At 35.8% G+C, this 21,481-nt stretch overlaps 1 protein-coding gene across 1 annotated transcript in view; it reads right to left on the bottom strand.

Annotated features, from left to right (window-relative positions):
* LOC149065573 (metalloprotease TIKI2-like) overlaps positions 1–21,481 on the bottom strand; it is a 332,971-nt gene that overhangs the window by 30,269 nt on the left and 281,221 nt on the right. Inside the window, exon 5 of the mRNA XM_089253920.1 lies at positions 12,817–12,907. Within this exon, the coding sequence (XP_089110046.1) occupies positions 12,817–12,907 (91 nt within the window). The remainder of the gene's footprint in view (positions 1–12,816; positions 12,908–21,481) is intronic.

Raw genomic sequence — 21,481 nt, 5'->3', positions numbered from 1 at the left:
CATAGATGCAAAGCTACGCATAAATAGGGTTGACGCAATGTAGTCCAGATGTCATCGTGTGGAAATATCACAGAATTGAATCATTAGAATGGTGACAAAATAGTGATGCTGGTTTATAAATAACCCAAGATGTAAAATGCAATGAATTTGATGATGGGGCTGTAAAAACCCATTCAAAAACCATACCGTGATAGTTAAAAAATAATTCCCTGAAACAAAATAAAAATTTCAAGAGACAACTTTTTGAGTTTATCAAATATTTCTTAGATTGACGTAGGTATATCGAAAAAAAAAATGAATGAATAAAATTAAATGGTATGATATATATGATATACATTTATAAATAATATTTATAATATATATGATATATAAATAAAATAAATGTCATATAACGTAATTTTAATAAGTTAAAATGGAAACCTCATTTTTAAAAATCTTATTTTAAAAGCAATTATAGCTTAACAGAAAATTTCCAGTTTCCCATGTGCTGAACGGAATAAAGCCCAGGTCTTCACGTGAAAAAAATCACAAAATTTAATCCCTAGAATGACGAAATCCTTGAAGTGAAAAAATGGTGATGATTAATTACAAATAACCCGAGAAATGATAAATATGGTTATGGCTGTACAAACTTATCAAAAACCATATTGTGAAAATGAAAAAATAATTCCGAAACCAAAATGAAAACTTCAAGACAATTTTTTGAGTTTATCAAATATCTCTTTGTTTGATACAGGTATAGTGTATTCATTCGGGTAATATGGTATACTAGGTTTTCTCTGCCTTCAGGTATGACCTCCAAGTGGAACAGTGATAAACAAAATCGCTTGAAACTCTTAATGCAGCTTTGGTGATAAACAATTTCAAAATGACCCCATGGTGCTACAGAGTCAGTGTCGCTCGGTTGTCACCATCATCACGGCTGCTATGCGAGAATATTTGTTTTTCCACTTCTAGAAATTTACTTAAGAAAAATTTCACAAAAGTGTTTATTAATTATTGAAAATGTGCTCAATAATTTGAAACTAAGCCCAAATGTACATCACAAGTGTTCAATTATATTGTGCTGTGCTCATTTTTAACTAGCCATTGTCTCCGGCTACATGGAACGCTATTTTTCACAGATGGTGTGTCGGGTGATAATTATGAGTTGGGCTAGACTATCTCTTCAAGATGGAAAGTTTAGTAAAATAACACGAGGAAATATCTATATAGAAATAATGTGCATCCCGTTCTCGTAGGTACACCTTGACACTTTTGAGGCAGAATAAGAAGATTGCATTTGTGACTCTTGTAAATAGACTATGACACCACAGCATAATCATATACAAAAACAAACGATAGAATTTTTATTTTTCATTTTCATAGACTCATTAAATCTTGTTTTTGATCAATTTGAATTAGTTTTCTTTATTTTGAACCCACTGTTCCATATTCCCTCATGCAAATGATTTTTTAAAAGCTTTTTTTAGGTACAATATTTATTTTTAAATACGATACACTTGTCAATGAAAAGACAAGAAACCAAATTTTATATAAATGCAGGTGTCAGGTTTTTCTACCATGTTTCAAATCGGAATAATCGAAAAAAATAAAAGTGGTATTCCATATCACCCGAATGTGTTATATATCTAAACAAGCAAAAAGAAAAAAAAACTAAAACGGTACATAAAATAAGTATCTCATATAGCGTATTTCAACATGTTTACTGATGAGAGCCATGTTTAAATAACTCTTATTTTAAAAGCATTTTATAATTTACCAGAAAATCTTCAATTTAACAAGTGTTGAACGCAATAAAGTCCAGGTCTTTCGTAGAAAGATCATGGAATTTAACCCGTTTATGCCCGCACCTTCACGCGCTTTGAATCCCATTTCGATATTGGGATATTTTGTTGAAATTGCGCCAATTAAGAATATTCCAAGAGATTTTTTTCAATACATCAAAAAGGAAGTGTAACATTGGACGACAAGTGTCCTTAATTGAGGACAGCAAAATATGACAACGTATTTGAAAAAAAATTTGAAGTGAAATGAAACTGAATCGTGTTAGTTATTCCTATTAAACACTGTAACCTAAATAATCAATTATTAAAGAATCGCTTGCATGGAAATAGCAATATAAGGTCGATAATATAAGATGGAAAAAACAAAAGTACCACGAGATAATAAAATACACCAACTTTTCAAGAGAGAGTTCATTTCTAAACCAGAAAAATGGCTTCTCGAGAATTTTTTCGATGTCAATCTCTGAGTAGGACTGTCATCTACACGTGCTAAAATATACATCTAGCTACCAGGCTAAAATATTATCCAAAGCCAAATTCTCGCTGTACAAAAATGAGTACAGTCGGTACAAATGTGTTAATCACTAGAATGAAGAAATACATGAGGTGAGAAAATGGTGATACTTGATTATAAATAACCCAGGAAATAATAAATTTGACGATGGCTGTAAAAACTATACCGTGATAATGAAAAATAATTCCGAAACCAAAATAAAAAATTCTAAGAGATATTTTCCTGATTATATAAAATATCTATCTCTTTGTTTGGTATAGGCATATCCAAAAAAAATTGAATGAATTATATAGAGTGCATACAATAATTATCTCATACGCGTACTTTCAACGTTTACTGATGGGAGCCTCATTTAAATAACCCTTATTTCGAAAAAGCAGTTATAGTTTCGCAGTAAATTTTTGATTTTCCGAGTGCTGAACGCAACAATTGATTGAACGCAATAAAGCCAAGGTATTCACGTGAAAAAAATCACAGAATTTAATAACAAGAATGATGAAATACATGAAGTGACAAAATGAAAATGCTTAATTACAAATAACCTAAGCAATAACGAATTTGATGGATGGCTATAGAAACCTATTCGAAAACCATACCACGCAGTAATAAAAAAAATAATTCAGGAACTAAAATAGAAACTTTTGACATTTCTTTTTAGTTCATCAAATATGTCTTTGTTTGATGTAGGTATATATAAAAAAATAAATAAATAAAATAAAAATAGCACATAAAAAATGAATGTCTCAAATGCGTAATTTCAACACGTTTACTGATGAGAGAGGTCTCATTTAAAAAAACTTTATTTCGAAAGCAGTTATAGTTTTCGCAGAAAATTTCCAATTTTCCGAGTGCCACTTAGTATGGATTTACCATCAGTGAATACTTTAAAGGTTTTTTATTTATGTTTTTTTAAGCGAAAGTTAAATCGTTTTATCATATTTATGAGGTCTGTTTGGTATATTTCATGTTTCTATTTTTGCTCAGATATTGCGCATATTTTTCCGTATTTTATACTTTTTTGTGACTTTTTTTTAAAAAAACTTTTATATATATTTTCCCGCTAGTGCTATCAGTTTTTATCCCGTGTGCTTTTTTACGATAAGTCTATGACGTAATATACTGTATATATTTTTTTTTCTCTGGTTTCTTTATACATGATGCATAAGCACGAGTCGTTATCTTCTTTTCAGCTTTGGCTATTATTGATCTTTTCCGAATGCTAGAAAACGAAATAAAAAAAAAAGAAAAAAAAAAAAGCCGAATTTCTGGAAAAAGATCCACGCTATTCAAAAATTATTTCATTTCTTATCATGGTATGATATCTCTCCCGCAGAATATTCCACATCTGTTAAAAGGAATCATCGGAGCCGTTATTAACTTGAAATATGCGGCTGGAACTCACAGACGTTATCAATGATCGTGTGTTAGATTTATTCTTTTCCAATATGGGATTTTCTAAAGGATCTACAAGGATTTTCTAAATTATGTATTTTTTATTTCTTTGGGAACTTGTTATCATTATCCGTGATATAGAAATATAATTCAAAAAAATGAATCTGTTTGATTTGATAACTACATAACAACGACGACTTACCTGAAGCGTGGCCCGGTACAAAAATAATAGAGACACTAAATTAAATGTCAACTAACATAAAAATGAATGAAAATTCCAAATTGATGAAAAATTCGGAACTGAAGAAAATTTTAAAATGACGAATATTCCAAACCGAATAAAAAATTTTGGACTGATGAATATATTCAGAACCGAAGACAGTAATGAGAATTAGGACTTGATGTAAGAAATAATTCCAGAATTGATGGGAATCACGACATGATGGAAGAAATGATTCCAGAACTGATGGTAATCAGAACTTGGTGAAAAAATATTTTGAGAACTAATGAAAAAATAAAAACATTTTGAGAACTAATGAAATAAATTAATTTTTATAATTAATGAAAATCCAGAATTAAGAAAAGAACTTTCTTTCTTCACCTCTATTACCCTGATACTATGGATCCCAATGTGTAGGTTGCAACCCCCTAGGAGGACGGTCACGCTGATGATTTATTGCAGTGATTCTCAAACTTTTGGCACCCGTGGCTCCCCAGAATAGTCTAAAAATAGAACCACTTCAAAGCAATAAACATGCAATCATCAATGTCAACAGCTCGCAGCGACGTCCTTGACAAAGGTTGAGGGTCAAAACAAGCAAAATACAATATAGGGTGTTTCAAAAAAGAATAATCGGATTTAAAAAAATCATAACTATTCAGCTTTTAATCCGTTTTGATCGAATAATATATAGGTAGAAAGAGGGAAATCTCGAGTTCCACACAGTTGCCGACAGGTAGCGCAAACGCTCTTCCTTCGGCCGCCACTTCAGTGTTTGTCAAAATGGCGACTGCACCACAGAAATCGTTTTATGTTCTAAGCTTCGCGAAGTGTGAGTTCGTAACAACTGTTCATCGTGCTTTTCGTCGACAATACCCTGGTGTTGAACTTCCTACCGCTCAGAGCATTAGGCGATCGTATAAACAATTCCGTGACATGGGTTGTTTGTATAACTGTGTAAAGGGAAATCCGTCCCCGCATGTCAGACAAAAATGTGGAGCGCATCCGACAGTATCGCACGTAGTCCACAGAAATCCACTCGCAGTGGATGCAAACACATGCTCGCAAAAGTTTGGGACGAATTTGACTACCGTATAGACATATGCCGTGCATCCCAAGGTAGACATATTGAGCACCTTTAATTTGGTTAGTAAAAAAACTTTATGATTAGCCATGTAATACAAAATTAATCTTAAGTGTTCAATATTTTCCGTAATATAAGAATTTCAAATCGGGTGATTCTTTTTGAAACACCCTGTATATTATTTATTATTATTATAAATTGTTAAATATGTGCTTATATTTACCCATCGCGCTTTCTCCTCGGAATGATTTCGATGTGTAAAAATCTGCGGGAGTGGTAATACCGTCGTAACAAATTTAACACAAAAAAAATGAAAATAAAATAAATAAAAATGCCGCCATAGGCTGCCGTCCCGTCACCTCATGAATGGCACCGGCCCTGGGTGAAAAAAAGTATGCATTTTTCTGCCCCATACCTACAAATATATTTCAAAGTTTTATTTTTGATATACTTTTATATTTGATCATACCGAACCCCATTAAATAGAATGAAAATATTGTGTTCTGAGAAGAAAAAGGATGCTGTAACTGAATACCTACATTATTACGTCATTTGTCATTCAATTGAAGTAACCGTATTTTCCGGAATGAAAAACAAATACCTACCATTTCTTGTTCACTTTGTACAACTCTTTACGACATCTGCAATCCGTCTCATAGGAATAACTTCTCTAAGAGATGCCGTGTATTTTCGGAAAACAGCTGGCCGTTAAAAGATAAGTCGTGTAGGATGTAAATTACAGATGACTTTTCGCCAATGTTGACACATCTACTCGAAACAGACTATTTCGTATGAGCTTCGGGAAAGGGTTCTACTTACAACTTCTATCTAGCGAAATGCTCTTGTATTAGATTAGCTGCGTCGAACGTGCCACAGAACAGCAGCACCACAGAACAGCAGCAGCCACCCGTAAAATTGTAAGTGCTTGGTAACGGCAAGCCTTTTAGTTCCCAACGGAAGGAAGTTTTAGAACGTGAGGCTTAAGAATTTTTGCATAAACTCTCGTCTTGTGTTTTAGAGTTTGCATTTAAACTTGGAATTTTACTACATTTACATATTGATTCGGTCTAAGATAACGATCTTCGAAAAATGCACTAAAATGAATGGAAGTCATACTTACATATCATACTGTATCTACACAATTGAGTCATATTATTGTGACGTTATTGTGACTACCTCCTACTTTAGTGATCAACAGCTTGTAGCTGATGAAATGAAGGATGTGGCGCCAGCGGACTTCGTGAGGACATGATGCAAAATTAGAGCCATTCAGCAAAGATACATTTCAAGGTACCTTTGTATACTTACCTTTGTGCCTAGTATCTGCGCAATCAGTACAGTTGTGCAATCCACTGTCCAAATGGATTTCAACTGGGAACCCGGAACACAAAGTCTCTTTGGCCGGTACCTGGGCCGATCGGCAACTCCGAAATATGGTGGCAGACGCTCAACCGAGCGCTGGGTGCTCAACTGGGAGCCGGCATCTGGGCGGGTCGCCAACGTCGAGGCATGGCTGAAAAGCTTAACCGAATGCTGAGGCTGGTCGGCACTATTGAGACAAGACCTACTACGGATGGAACTCAAAAGACTTGGTGAAAAACGGAAACAAAACGCCTCTGGCGATGATAAAGTGATGTGAACAAATAAGTGAACTTTCTCGAGCGACGGAATAAGCTGTGCAGCGCGAACACTGAGCCAATGAGGCATACAATGGCATATATTGTAGAAACCTTGGCATACAACCACGCCGAACAAAGCTTCTGTTTACGTGGCGGCGCTGTCTGAGAGCTGGGCCAAAATGGCCAAGCGTCGTGTGACAGCTCAATTCTTTTCTTTTTTTGGCCTGTATCTGTATATTTGTAATTTTATTAAATGTGTTTTATTGTTATATATGTAACACATATATGTATTTTATGCATGCATAATGAGGCACCCGAAACCGTCCAACCCTTCTACCTGGCGTGTATGGTGTGAAATGAAATGGAAATATCCAAATGGATTAGAGTGCTATCAGATTTTTGTCTAAAATGTCAGTGTAGCGGTGCTTGTTGTGTATAGGGATTCAAAGCATATGAATGGTCACTGGACTCAAGGTCGAATAAGTTTCTTTGGTGGAAACGATTTCTATTTGTGTGGTGTTATCAAAACACCACACAAACGTAGACTGATTTGCCTTAGACGATTAGGGCATCCTTCTCTAGCATTTTATTGTGAAATAAATGCAAACACTCGAATTGTTTAGCTGCTGTACGGACTGCACGAGACTACTAGCTAATATTTAGAATAATAGTCTTGTGCCGTATAAAATGCCCAAGACCATTATTCTGAATATCAGCTGTTGGCCACATTAATATTAATCACCTACACAGTTGATAGAATACATTATCACAGAAGACAAGGAAAGCCAACTGTACAAATTGCTAAGATAAGTTGGTAATTATTTAGATCGTGATTTCGGATCAGTGACTTTTTGGGTGTATTTTTTCAACAAACAGACCACTTGTTATAAATAATGTAAATGTAACGGAAGGAATTGGCAAAAAAACAGCATTAAATGCGGGTAAAACGCTTTTGCCGATTTTAGCGCTGTTCTTCCCCAAATTTCCTCCATTTTTCGAATTGGAATATCTCTGTAAATATTGCACTTAGAAACATAGAATTTTTTTTGTTGGCATCAGGAGAAACAGGGCAACAACTTTCTAATAAGAAATTAGAACACAGGGGGACCGTATAAAAATTTAGATTTTTTTATTTTGTTTCACACTGCATTTTCACTCTGAAAACTAGTACAGGGTAATTTTTGAACGCCTGTTGAGCATTTCTCAAATTTGAATCATACCTCAACGACGGACGGTTGATGCGGTAAAGGCCGTGCTAGCACTTACAGGACACCCTGTATATATATTCACACGATGTTTGACTCACTGAAATAACAATTACTAGATAGTTTTCCAGGCCGTGGGTTTTATACAGCGACGCAATTCGATTGTACGGATACCATGAATAATGTTTTGGTAAAGAACATAAACATTTCATTAAGGGTTTTGATCACTGTCTCACAGAAACTGCTGAGTAATCAAATGTATAATGTACGGAAGTTGTAATAATTATAGTGGAGACATATAGTTTTGCTGCCGAGTGGAACTGAAAAATGATATCTCAAACTTGATTCATTTTCTATTAATTATTCACCTAAAATAGCCTTAGTGGTGATAATAACTGGCTGAAGCAAACACGATAGCTATTATTGTGTAATTAATAGATTTATCTATTAAGATCGCTAGGAGAAGGGATACTGGAGGTGAATAACCCCCTAAAGTGACAGATTTGGAATTGCGCGTTGGTAGAAATTCCTGTCCTCGAAATGTCGAACTAATTCGGAAGCGAATGATTTATTGGCATTAGAATATTTTGGCCGAGATACTCAATTAGTAACACCTGCCTAGATGGATAATTATTCAACGAATGTGTTTCGGAAAATTTCGAACCGAAACAACCCACAGGGGCTCAAGAGCAGAAGCATGTCGTTTCAGATGGGAAATCGTGCATAAGAGCCTTTTGGGAGAGAGAGAGTATACGTATAGAGAGAGATGAGACGCGTATTTACGAGAGATGAATTTCCTTTGGATATGTTTGGAAAGATTGTTTTCGGAAGATTGAGTAGCATTTAACCTCAACTGCTTGAACATTTTTAATGAGTAGTTCACGTGGAAATATGAATGATCGTATTGAAATGTTCCGAGTCGCGTGTCAAGTGACGTTGAGATAAGAGATTTCACGGTTTAAGAATTTAGTCGACATTGTATTCTTTCTAATATATATCTATGCGTATGAGGTGTAATTCATCATTTGAACAGCCCAAGGGTGCCGTAGTTCTGCGAGCCATCCATCTAAAAGACGTTATGTGATTTTTGAATTTAAAACCTTGACTGTAAGTACAGGGAGATTCATGAAGAAGTTAAACAGTTTCCGGGTGCTGTAAAACAGTAATAGTTGAAGACACAGACCGGAATTGTGATCCGTTAAGCCGGTTCCACACTCGCAACACTACACTACGCCGAGCCGCTCAAAAATCTGTTTTTCAGGTGAGGCTGAAGTGATTTTGACTGATTTTGCCGTGACTTGGCATCGGGTAGCGTGGCCAGACTTTAAGTAGGTGTACTCATTTGATCATTTTTGCAAGGTCATTTTGGACCAAGGTCATTTTTTGCACACGAGGACTAATTAGACCGGGACCTACAATTTATTGCTGATTCCGAACGGCAGTTTTTTTTAATTCTCACCTAGAGGTTGGTGCGCTAACCTCTCGATGTGGGACTGCCGTTTCTGTTGTACCCCGGTGTCAGGAAAGTTTTTGACAAGGACGAACAGGGTATAGAACTCGCGACACCTCTAAACATCCTATGGTACTTTTGGCGAGTATCTTATTGACCTGGGCTACCGCACCCTAGATGTACTCGTAAAGTTTGCTTCCCGTTGTTGAGGGTTGTGACGTAGGCGACAGCGTGTGCGTCACGTGAATAGTCAGTCGAAATGGCAGCATCTGCAGTGCAGAAGACATTTTGCTTTTTCTAGAGAAAACTGCGACATGAGGCTTTTTTTTCTCGATATGTCTAGTCTGATTCATGCCACAGTTGCAAGAAAACATTGAAAATTCACACACACATCACAATAGTTACAGATTTCACTTTGCTCAAATCAAGAATGCAAAACTAGTCAATGAAAATGGCAGCGTCTGCGGTGGAGAAAGAGTTTTGCGTTCTTCATTTTGAGCAGAGCAGAATCTGTAAGTGTTGATCTGTAAAATTGCACTATCTTTCTGTAACTGTGGCATCAATCAAAAACTTAACATATCCAGAAAAGAGCCACGACAAAGCGTGACAGTTTTCTCGTGAAAAAAGGACACAAAATGCCTTCTCCTATATGTATGCTGCCATTTCGATCGACTATTCACGTGGCACGCGTCCTATCACCTACGCCACTTCCATCAGTAGCGAGACACAAACTTTATGAGTACATTTACCTAATGGATCGCAGTTGTGGTTCGTGTCTTCAACTTTTACTTTTTTACAGCATCTGGAAAATGTATGTATACTTCTTTACGAATCACACTGTACTACTTCTTCTAACGGAAGGTAGATAATGAGTGTCCTCATATACCCGATTACTATTTACCGAAATTCCAGCACTATTATTTTCGATAATACTGTATATGAGTGTGCTTTGGGTATCATTTCGAAAAAACAATTCCGTCAAGGATTTTCGACATGACATAGATGATTATACACTATAGGAAATGAAACTAATACATTTTGAAAGACACGTGAGAGACATTATTTCCACTCGCGTGGAAGATACCGAAATCCAATTGAAATAGGAGAAACTATTCAGGTTGGAGGATTAGTTTGAGAATTGTGGAAACAGACGATTATCCATCAAAACAGCAGAATTTCGGTGATGACGGGAGGGTTCAGCCATTAGAGTAAATGTACCATGATGAGAGAATATTCGTATTACTGTCGTACTTCCTTTCTAGATATTGGACGCCTCGTCATACACAATAGTTCATACAATAATGCCAAGATAGAACAGATGCAATAATACAAGTCCATAACACATTTTAAAATTTAACAAAAACTTTACAAAAAAGTGCGGTTCGCACTAAAATATTCATCATAGCGTAGAGGTTTTTTTGATAAATTAAAAAAATAATTCAAAATTTCACTCACAGATAGCACAGTATCACAAAAAGTCGACATAACACACTCAATTCATAATTAATGTTTTTTTACGATTTGCTTTACATAAAAAGTACCGCATTTCTAATGTGAGCACCCTTTGTAGCTCAGGGAGGGGTACATCTGAACCATTTTCGATTTCAACCCACGTTTTTGCTAACAACAGATTGAGAATCGACCACTTTCGTGATTCTTATCTTCAGATCCTTATGTTCTTTACACGTCAGGAGTAAACTTTCTCTTTGATATACGTATCCCCCCTAGAAGAAATCAGGAGGAACACTAAATCTGGAGACCGAGGTGGCCATAACAGGGTTCTATCCCGTCCAATCCATCGGCAAAGGAATATGCACTGTTTATGTCGTATTTTTAGTGCTATGCCGAGTTTTTCGTGATACAGCGCTATCTGCGGGTGAATTTTTGAATTTTTAATTCATAAAAAAACTCTAAGCCATGCTAAGTATTTTAGTGCAAACCGCACTCTATGTCATTTGGTTGATTTTTTTATTAATTTTTGAAATGTGACATCGACTTTTCGCTTACTCTATTATTGGCAGCAAAAAGATTTTTCAAACCTACAAAAATATCCAATTCTTTCTATCAGATACTAAAGAAAATTAATTAATGATTTTTTAAGTGGTTTAAGTATCAAACATTTAGCGCTGTCAATTCAAGTTATACACAGTTTTACGCATTAGCACGTGGTGTTCTCTGAATTCATGAGACATATTTTCTAATGGTTTTTGCCAGTTAGCATCACAATGAATTAATGGCATGCAGGGCAAGTTTGTATCCGTAAATGGGCGGATATGTGTGTGTGTTCCGTTGCTTCCTCTTCTATCCGATCCCGTATTCCCATTCTGTGTGTCAAAACAAATGCTAGACTGAAACCAGGAGGTATAAACATGATACATTATCACCCTTGTCATAAATATTAATTCGGTACCACGCATTCGAATATCCCGAAATATGGCTGATATTGAATTTGTAACTCGGAGAAATGTGATTAGCCAACAATTCAAATGATCAGTCAAATGTAAGACCAGGAACCGATGATGTGACTCAGCCTGGGAAACATTCTCTTTAACGTAATGCAAGAAGCAGATGGTATCAGAAGGAATTTCTCCGTTATTATGCAAATTTCTGCGCAAGCGGCAAAACTAGATCAAGGAGAGAAAAGTTTTGTTCTTATATCTTTTCGAATACTAACAAGAACGTGTATAAGCGTGAATGTTCCAATTTTATTTTCCAGAGGGAGAAACTTGAGGCGAAGAAACTCCTAAATACTTGAAAAATTCTAGAGTTTACAATATATATATATATATTCCCAAAAATTACATAGTTAGGGATCTAATTTAGCTTTACACCACCATCTACATCTGTTTTGTATTTAAGTGTATGCAAAACGAATTTTCGTGCTCTTTAGGAATTCGATTTTTATCCACCAATTACTCTGCGGTGTTGAGCTCCTGATTTCGAGGAAGCTCTTTATCTTTTGTTTGGCGTTAGGATGGTTGCCAGACGGGGCTCATCTGCGGATCAAATTAGAGTCGTGCATCATGTGTCAGCGCTTCTTGTTAAATATGCAACGAAACAAAGGCTTGCGAGAACTGATTGTATGCTAAAATGTTCCGAGTAAACAAACTAAGCTGCCCATAATAATTTGTTTTCACTAAATCTTCTCGCATATATCTCTGAACTTCATTACGAAACTCAAATATCTCCTTTTAGATTGAGAAAACCACGTATATGTACTAACTAAACAATGAAGACAATACATCTTGGTATTTCAAAAAAGCTGTTGGGAATATATTTATGATAATAAAATTGACTAATACCACCGACTCTAACTTTATTCTTTATATTTATTAATATCATACAAAATACCTAATTACGGAGAAAAAAAAATTAGAGTTCTATCGCCTGATTTTTTGAGAGAAAAACAATTTTCAAACGACATTTTCCGGGTGAATCGATTTCATTGAAAAAATTATTTTGTCGGAAGTTTTGAAATATTTATGATAAAGTGATAAATTAAAATAGAAAAAATGGAGTGATGATTTTTTAAAATATGAACTTACTTCTGTAGTTTGCTTCCAACTGGTATATGCTCGATTTGAAAACCTTGGCTTTCCAGGTAATCTAATACAGTGTTGTTCCCGAGGAAGTGACCTGCGGTGGAGGAAGAATGATGAGATATAACCGTTCAGAAACAATCATAATTAAGCAAGATTTTGAAAAAGTATGAGCATTTCTTAGTATTTATGAGGCATATAAATCATTCTTATGTATTTATGAGGCATATAAAACATTTTTATTATGTATTTATGAGGCATATAAAGCATTTCTTATGTATTTATGAGGCATATAAAGCATTTTTATTATGTATTTATGAGGCATATAAAGCATTTCTTATGTATTTATGATGCATATAAAGCATTTCTTATGCATTTATGAGGCATATAAAGTACATTTAAAGTTGTACCTATCTTTACGACACCCCTTAAATCAGATCTTTCCCTAAACCAGACTGAATTTTCTTATTTGATGGTCAAGTAAGCTTATCTTACTGCAAAACATAAGTATGAAAAACTACTGTTCACAGTGGAGACAATAAATTTTTTCTTGCCCTACTCCCATCAAACTCCATTTGAAGCTGAAATCATCAGTTTTCGTTGAATCAATTTGAAGAAAAATTTGATCAAAATATTGATTCAAATACTTTTAAATACACTGCTCAAAACAAGTAGGGGAGCAAGCAAAAAAGTGAAGAAAACCGTGCGAGACAGCCACGTATTGGCATACAATGGATAGTACACGCGTATCAATGCGCAATACAGAAAAAAGACGTAAAAAAATTTGGAATAAAGATTTAATTCTTTGAAAATATGGAAAAAACATGAAAAGATGATTTAGGGCAACAATTTGGTTATATGTAAACGATAAAAAAAGTACTGTTTAGACATGATGCATGAGTTTTAATAGGGCGTGTGGTCTCCTCGAACACCTAAGACTGCTGCACACCTGTTTGCCATGGATGCGATGAGGTTATCGATCAGACTTTGGGGAATACTGTTCCACTCCTCAAGAAGTGCTATCTGCAAGTCTCGGACAGTAACAGGCGGCCTTGGTCGCGCAGCAATGCGTCGTCCGAGCATGTCCCAAACGCTGGCCATTCCATACGCTGTATTGTTTCAGCTTCAAGCATGTTCTGCACCAGACGAGCTCTATGCGGTCGGGCATTATCATCCTTTAAAACAAAGGAATCTCCAATGGCTCCAGCGTAAGGGATAACATGAGGTCGCAGTATCTCGTCTGCATACCTTCGGGCCGTCAAAGTGCCATTCCGAATGATATGCAGGTCCGTACGTCCGCTTATGCTGATTCCACCCCATACCATCCAACCAGCTCGTCTGTATTGTGACCTTTCACGAACGAATGCGGGGTTATTTCGAGTGCCCTGTCCCTCCATACCAGAACACGTCGAGTGTCACACTCCAGACTGAATCGGGACTCGTCTGTAAACAGCACTTGGCTCCAATCATGTTGCTCCCAATCTCGATGTTCAGCAGCCCATCTTCTTCGGGCCGCGTGGGGTCAACGGAATGCAGACCATTGGCCTACGTGCATAGAGCCCTCCCTCATGAAGCCAATTACGTACTGTTTGGCTGGACACCCTTCGTCCTGTTGCCAAGAGCAACCGTCTTTGCAGCTGCGTAGCATTCTCTGTTCTGTTTCGACGGGCTGTTAACCGTACATACCGGTCATCAGTTGCTGTAGTGGCGCGTGGCCGACCTTGCAACAACACTTCTGGCGACTCCAACAGCGTCCGCGACACTACGTTGTGTTTGCCCGGATTCCAGTCTGCCTATAACACGCCATGCCATGGATTCCGGTAAATCACGTTGTTGAGACATCCTCAAGTCACCTTGTCTCAAAAAAAAAATACTGCGCAATCGAATTTCACAGTTACGGCAGTAAAACAGACGTTTCTGCAACATCCCGATTTCTGCCCTTATCTCCTTTTTCTGGTTTTTGACGTCATGAACTTTGATTTGCATATGAAGTTTTCTTCTTCCGTTTCCTGCTAGGCTTTAAATTATGGATGATTCATTTTATGTTACTTATCGGTATACATCTTTGCGTAATTTTGTTAAAACCATGTGCTCCCCTAATTGTTTTGAGCAGTGTATATCTCATGAACTGTTTCAGTAAATCAGATTTTGAGCACGGCCAAGAAATTCTGCAATGATGCCGATTCTCCAGGATAGGAATGATTTAGCAGCTGCGATCAAAATTGTTATGATTATAAATTATTAAAGTTTGGGAAACAGTTTCTCTCGTAACTGATGATAAAATTTTAATAATCGATAATTATTATCCTATGTAAATGTTGATGATTAAGTTGTGATTTTTAGTCATTTTACGGATTCAAGATAGATTAATTGGATAATTTGAGTTTTGGATAATTGAACTTTTTGCCAATGACTTTGGAGTTCCAATAAACCAAGTTCGACTGTATTGACAAATATTTTTTTGTCATGTAATAGCATTAGGGTACCTCATTTGTTTAATGTACAGGGTGCCCTGTAAGTGCTAATGTAGTCTTTATCTCATCAACCACCCGTCGTAAAGGTATGTATCCAATTAAAAATTGCTCAAGGCGTTCAAAAATTACCCTGTACAAATTTTGAGAGTAAAAATACAGTGTGTCACAAAATAAAAAAATCTAAATTTTTATACGGTTACCTTGTCCTCTAACTTCCAGTTAGAAAGTTGTTTTCCTGTATCTCCTGAGGCCAACAGAAAAAAAATTCCATGTTTCTCAGAACATTATTCGCTAAGATATTTGAATTAAAAAATCGGAGAAAAGTCATGAAAGGACAGCATCAACTAACATGCATCCTTTATTTATGCTTTCCTTTCCCAACTTTTCTTCGATTTTCGAATTCGAATATCTCAGCGAATATTGCACTTAGAAACTTGGAATTTTTCCTGTTGGCGACAAATTTCTAACTAGAAGTTACAGGACAGGGTGACCGTTTAAAAATTCAGATTTTTTAAATTTTGTTACACACTGTATTATCACTCTCAAATCCGGTTCAGTGTAATTTCCGAACATTTTTTTAAATTGAAACTATATACCTACCTCCACGAAGGATGGTTGATGAGGCCGCATTAGCACTTACAGGACACCCTGTATAACCCCTAAATTTTTTTCTCCTCTCTCACGGATGTTTCAACGCTTGCCTATTAAAGAATTAATTCCCGAACTTTTTATAAAAATTTAATCGAGTTTTAATTGGATTGATCGAGTCGATATAAACTCAACTAAAATTTAATAATTGATTTACAATAATCGATTAACCTACTCGATGAATCTATTAATTGGACCAGCCCTAATATTTAGTATCGCAGTTTACCGTGTTTTCCTCGATGGGATATATATAGGACTACCCCAAGTATATACATATATGGAATTAAGTTTTTTATTTGAATTATCAGTTACAACAGTTGAATATTTTTTCATTCAGTTAGAATTAAAATTATTAAGTAGAGACCATCTGTACCATCATTGAGAGAAACGCTACTTTAGACATTTAAATCTGCGATGAACCAAAAATATTTAGGCGAAAACGTGGCAGATATTATATATAAATATGTAAAGGATCCCCAGCGGTTTGAAAATTTGACGTATAAAGCTTGACGTTATGAATACCGAGAATACAAAAGAGATGGTTTTTTTTTTTTTGGTAGAGAAAGAAGAAAATGTACTTTTTTTTTAAAAAACAGGAAAAAAGGAATAAAAATATTCACTGCCATTCATATGGGTTGACGATACCACAGAAACATTTCTATCCCATATCACTTCGGAATTCAATTTCTTTCCTAGATTTGTTGCGGCATACATCCCATAGGCATCCATTAATGGATATCGCGTGATTCAATGCGAAACAAGCGGGATTATGATCAATTTTAAAATAATAATTTCTCCAACAATATCGGGATCATTCAAAAATGTAAACGAAACCTACAAGTACATATACTCAACGTATCTCATTCCCGTTAATGGATATTGATCATTTATTATTATTATTATTTTTGCAACGGTATTTGGTTTCCAATTTCTAAGTATTACTGAAGATGGAAAGGATTACTGAATAGCTTGTGAATTCATTCTAGATATTAATTTTCCAAAGAGTAGCGGTCCATTAAAATTTAATAATTTTACTTGATGGTCGTAAATCTGGATTAGTTTAGACGCAGATGCTGCTCTACAGAGAATAAGAAGAGAAATTCGGTTCTCATTTTTTTTCTTAAAAACCTCTTCTGGTTGGTATTTTACTCTGAATTCGATGCGGAGAAAACTGGAAATTTTATTATCGTAATCTAAAGAAGCAGAATGTATACATAGAAGAGCATTACGCAAACAGATATTTAATCCGGTGAAGGATGATGGTGGATGTTCATGTAAAACACGACGACTAAAACGTTGACACAGGAAACTTAATCTTCTTACCTCTTTGAGAAAAATCTTTCGTGCCCATGAGACGAAGCAAAACTCCATCGAATGGGTTATTACAGGATTATTAGTGTTATGTTTCCGTTGTAAGTAAAGCGATAATTATTTGAGAAAGCGGGATTTTAAGCCGCTTATCAAATGTAGTGGTGTGTGTGTGTGTGTTTTGTGCAAAGTATTTCTCTCTGTGTGCGATTTTCTTTTCAACAGATCGAGTTCTCCACTTCAAAGAACAGCAAGCAAAAAACAGCTCCTTTGAATTTTCGGAAAATGATAATAAAATAGTCTATCCAATATTTTTTTTATTATAAAATAATGAATGGCATAAAGTCCATGGGTTTGCTTTCCAGGAGATTAATATATCATTAATATTCGATTTTGCATTCAATCGATGAAAATTAAACTCGTTTTATTACAAATTTATATGTTGTGGTAATATGGTTCAATGATTATGGCACATGATATAGGCCGGAATCACACTATAAAAGTTTGATGAAAGATCTTTCACAAAACTTTAAAAAAAAAACAACAACAAATAAGCCTATTAGTTACATTCGATCGAATGAAACATGTTCATATTCATTAATTTTAGAATGATTTTTCATCAGTTGTCGAATCGTCATCAATTGAAAATATTCAAGAATCTGCGTCAATTCCCCAAAAATGTCTGAGTCCCAGCCCAGGTCACTGAAACGTGAAGCGTTAAGGCGCACTTAAACTTCAAACCAGTGGTAGTATTCCTAATAGATTTATATTATATTATAGATAGATTTTTAGAGAGAGAGAGATATAGACGGCTTTTTCTCAGCCCAAGAGAGATATCAAGGCAACATATGTTTTTGAATATTATGCTGAGGTGGACTCGGAAAGAAAAGTCATATTTCTCCGCCGGGACTCGAACCCAGGATGAGATTTTTCTGGATATCATGCCCCCAGCATATTATCCAGAAAAATATCTGTTTCCTTAATATCTTTTGGGCTGAGAAAATGCCGTCTATCTCTCTCTAAAAACTGTCCCGTCCACCTGGGGGCCATTTCCTGAAGTTGAGAAGCTACTAATGCCCCTACCTTAGCGCCTCCCGCCACAGTGCGTGAAATAAGGAAAGCTGGGTCTTGTCTTCAGCGGTGTAGATGGTAACATGCTTGCCCAATATGCAAGAGAGCTTGGGTTCGAGTCTCTATGGAAACAAGACGATTTTTCTTCCCGAGTTTCACCTCAGCATAATATCCAGAAAAACATTTTTCTTTCCTTTATAAACGGATTGTATAAGTGGATTCGTACGACCCATCCCAGGAGCCCCTGCGACCCAAACTTCAAGAACCCCAGGCATAGCCGTTCTTAATTAGTATTATTTATCCTTCATTTGAAGAAGTGACAGAACACACTTATTGTCCTTTGATATTTAATATCCTCAATGAAGGATTCAATAATGTTTGCCGCAATCATAGCTCCAATTTTAAGGGGGTTGGTGCACGATCTTGGCTTCCTATGCTTTTCTATAAGAAAAATCTTCTTCCTTTAAGGAACATTTAAAAATTTTCTATTCACTTTCAGCAAATCAATTTGTTTTTCACACAAATGGATATTTTTATACAATTTCACAAGAGCATTTAGGATTTCATTTTAGTTGGTTATTTTTTTCTCGATTTTTAACTTCAATAGCAGGAAGTTTTTTCAAAAACCCCCAAAATTTACATGTAATTTGTGCCATAAATTTTTTTTTAAAGTAATTTTAATAAAAACTCTACGTGTTGAAGTATGTAACACTATAGTGATGAGAGAGACACAGTTTCAAGACATTTAAATTAGTGGTGTTTGAAAAAATGTTCCTTATCTAACAAAAAACTTGGTTTTCAGAAAAGAGTATCTTAGTGGAAAACATATTTTAGCATATACAGGGTGTATAGAGAAAACAAGGGATATGACATTTTACTGGCGAACAGTTGAACCCAGAGGGATACTTCCAATTAGAAAAAAGTTTCCAAATAACGTGTAGTATTCACATTTGTGATTCATGTTTCAAGAGGTTGTATAGTTATTGAAATAAAAAAAATTAACTTATTAAACAAAATTAGGAAGTTGTTGCCCTGCCTCTTCTGATGCCAAAAAATATCCATGCTTTTAAGTGCAATATTCACTGAGATATTTCAACTCGAAAAACTGGGGAAAGTTGGGGAAAAAACAGTTCTAAATGCGGAAAAACCGTTTTACTCGCATTTAAGGCTGTTTTTTTTCCAAAATTTCCTCCGTTTTTCGAATTCGAATATCTCAGTGAATATTGCACTTAGAAACATGGAATTTTTGTGTTGCCATCAGGAGAGGCAGGGCAACAACTTTTTAATTGGGTTTTGGGGCACACGGGGACTGTATGAAAAGTTAATTTTTTTATTTTAATAACTGCAGGATCCTTTGAACGATAAATGACACATGAGTACTACTTGTTCTTTGAAAACTTTTTCTAATTGAAGTATACCTCTAGAATGAACGGTTTACCAGTAAAATGCCATACCCCCCCCCCACCCCGATTGCTATGCAGTGCATAGTATGCTCCCTGTACAATGCGTGCCAGCAGTTTATATATATATATATTAATATATTTGAAAAATATTTCTAGTACAGTGTAGAACAAAAACTCGAACACGGTTAGACGCATAGTATTTCAATTTCATAGTATTTGAAAATTCGAAAATGTTTTTTTTGTAAAATTCCCGTGCATCAAACCCTTTAAATACCGTATTCACACTCTTCCTCTCACATGCAAAAAAAAAAAAAGTCATTCAAAATGATTCTATTATGAGGTTTTCATGTGTGACTTGTAACGCTTTGAACTCGTTCTAGAAAGTTTCTCGGCAGAGTCATCGTGAAAGAGTTTTCATAAATGGGAGAAAGAAGACGAAGAAAATAGAAAAGAATCAAGGAACAGAGCAAGATAAAGTTCCGCAGGGAGGTAAATCACACTGAATCGCTAAGTGCATTTTGAAATTCAGATACCGAACCGATCAATCATTTCCAGTGTCAAAAGCATTCTTCGTTTTTCTAGCGAACATTTCTGTCTGAATGGAAAGAGTTGAAGCTTCTTCGTATAAAAATAGATGCGAGAGTTGTTTTACGCTCCGCAGCCTCACTTCTCTCTTATAATGGAAGATTAGACGTTTAGCACTCAAATGAACCTACGCTCCACTTCATTATTGTAGTAGTTGTTTCTTTTTGTCACTATACAGTAGTCAATAGGGGCAAGTGGTATTACGAAAAACGGTTATTCGGGTGGATAAAGATAAAAATAAATAGCAAAGAGAGAGAGAGATACCTTTTCTCAGCCCAAGATATCAAGGAAATTGATATTTTCTGGATATTATGCTGCGGTGAACTCGGAAAGAAAAACCATCTTATCACCGCCGGGACACGAACGCAAGCCCTCTCGCATACCGGGCAAGCATGCTTCCATCTACACCACTGGAGACGCGACCCTGCATTCTTTATTTCATGCACTGTGGCAACCATCTACAGCAGAAGGTCTCCGCGCGAAGCTTGTGACGTCAATGAGGTATGCCATTTCACCTATAATCATTGGATGTACTGCAAAAAAAGGTAAAGATATCGCATGCGTTGGCCTGTTATATCAAATGGCTACAAGTGAAATGGCCTACTTCAGTGACGTCACGAGCATGGTGTTGACTGCGGTGTGAGGCGCTGAAGTAGAGACATTAATAGCCTCTCTTAACTTCAGGAAATGGCCCCCCAGGTGGGACGGTAGAGAGATAGACGGCTTTTTCCTCAGTCCAATATCAAGGAAACATATTTCCTGGATGTTATGCTGAGGTTAACTCGTCGGAGACAAGATGCCTTTTCTTTCCGAGTTCACCTCAGCATGAGCATGCAGAAAATATATCTCTGTTTCTTAAATAACAAAGTTTTACTTTTCGCTAAACAATTGATCAGTACTGCTTATTGTCATTGCATCTTTTGAGACTATAAAACTATTCGACCGTTATTGCTTGGAAAAAATAAAATGTTGGTGGCTACTAAAAATTTTGTTAAAAAACTGATAATACCGTTAGAAATGAAATTTTTTATAACATTACTTCCGGGAATACTTTCGGGTTGATTTCTTAGAAAAACAACTGGAAAAACAGTACCTTAAATTCTAACTTTTTGCATACACAAGATTCCTAAAAAACGCTAAATTTTAAAAACATATAAATACAGTGGTACCTCGGCTAACGAG

This window comes from Pholcus phalangioides, unplaced genomic scaffold (genome assembly GCF_987345545.1).
Source record: "Pholcus phalangioides strain wild (caught in Gottingen) unplaced genomic scaffold, Ppha-v1.0 ptg000039l_1, whole genome shotgun sequence".
In the NCBI taxonomy this organism is placed as follows: Eukaryota; Metazoa; Arthropoda; class Arachnida; order Araneae; family Pholcidae; genus Pholcus; species Pholcus phalangioides.
This window is presented reverse-complemented; position numbering and strand designations above follow the sequence as displayed.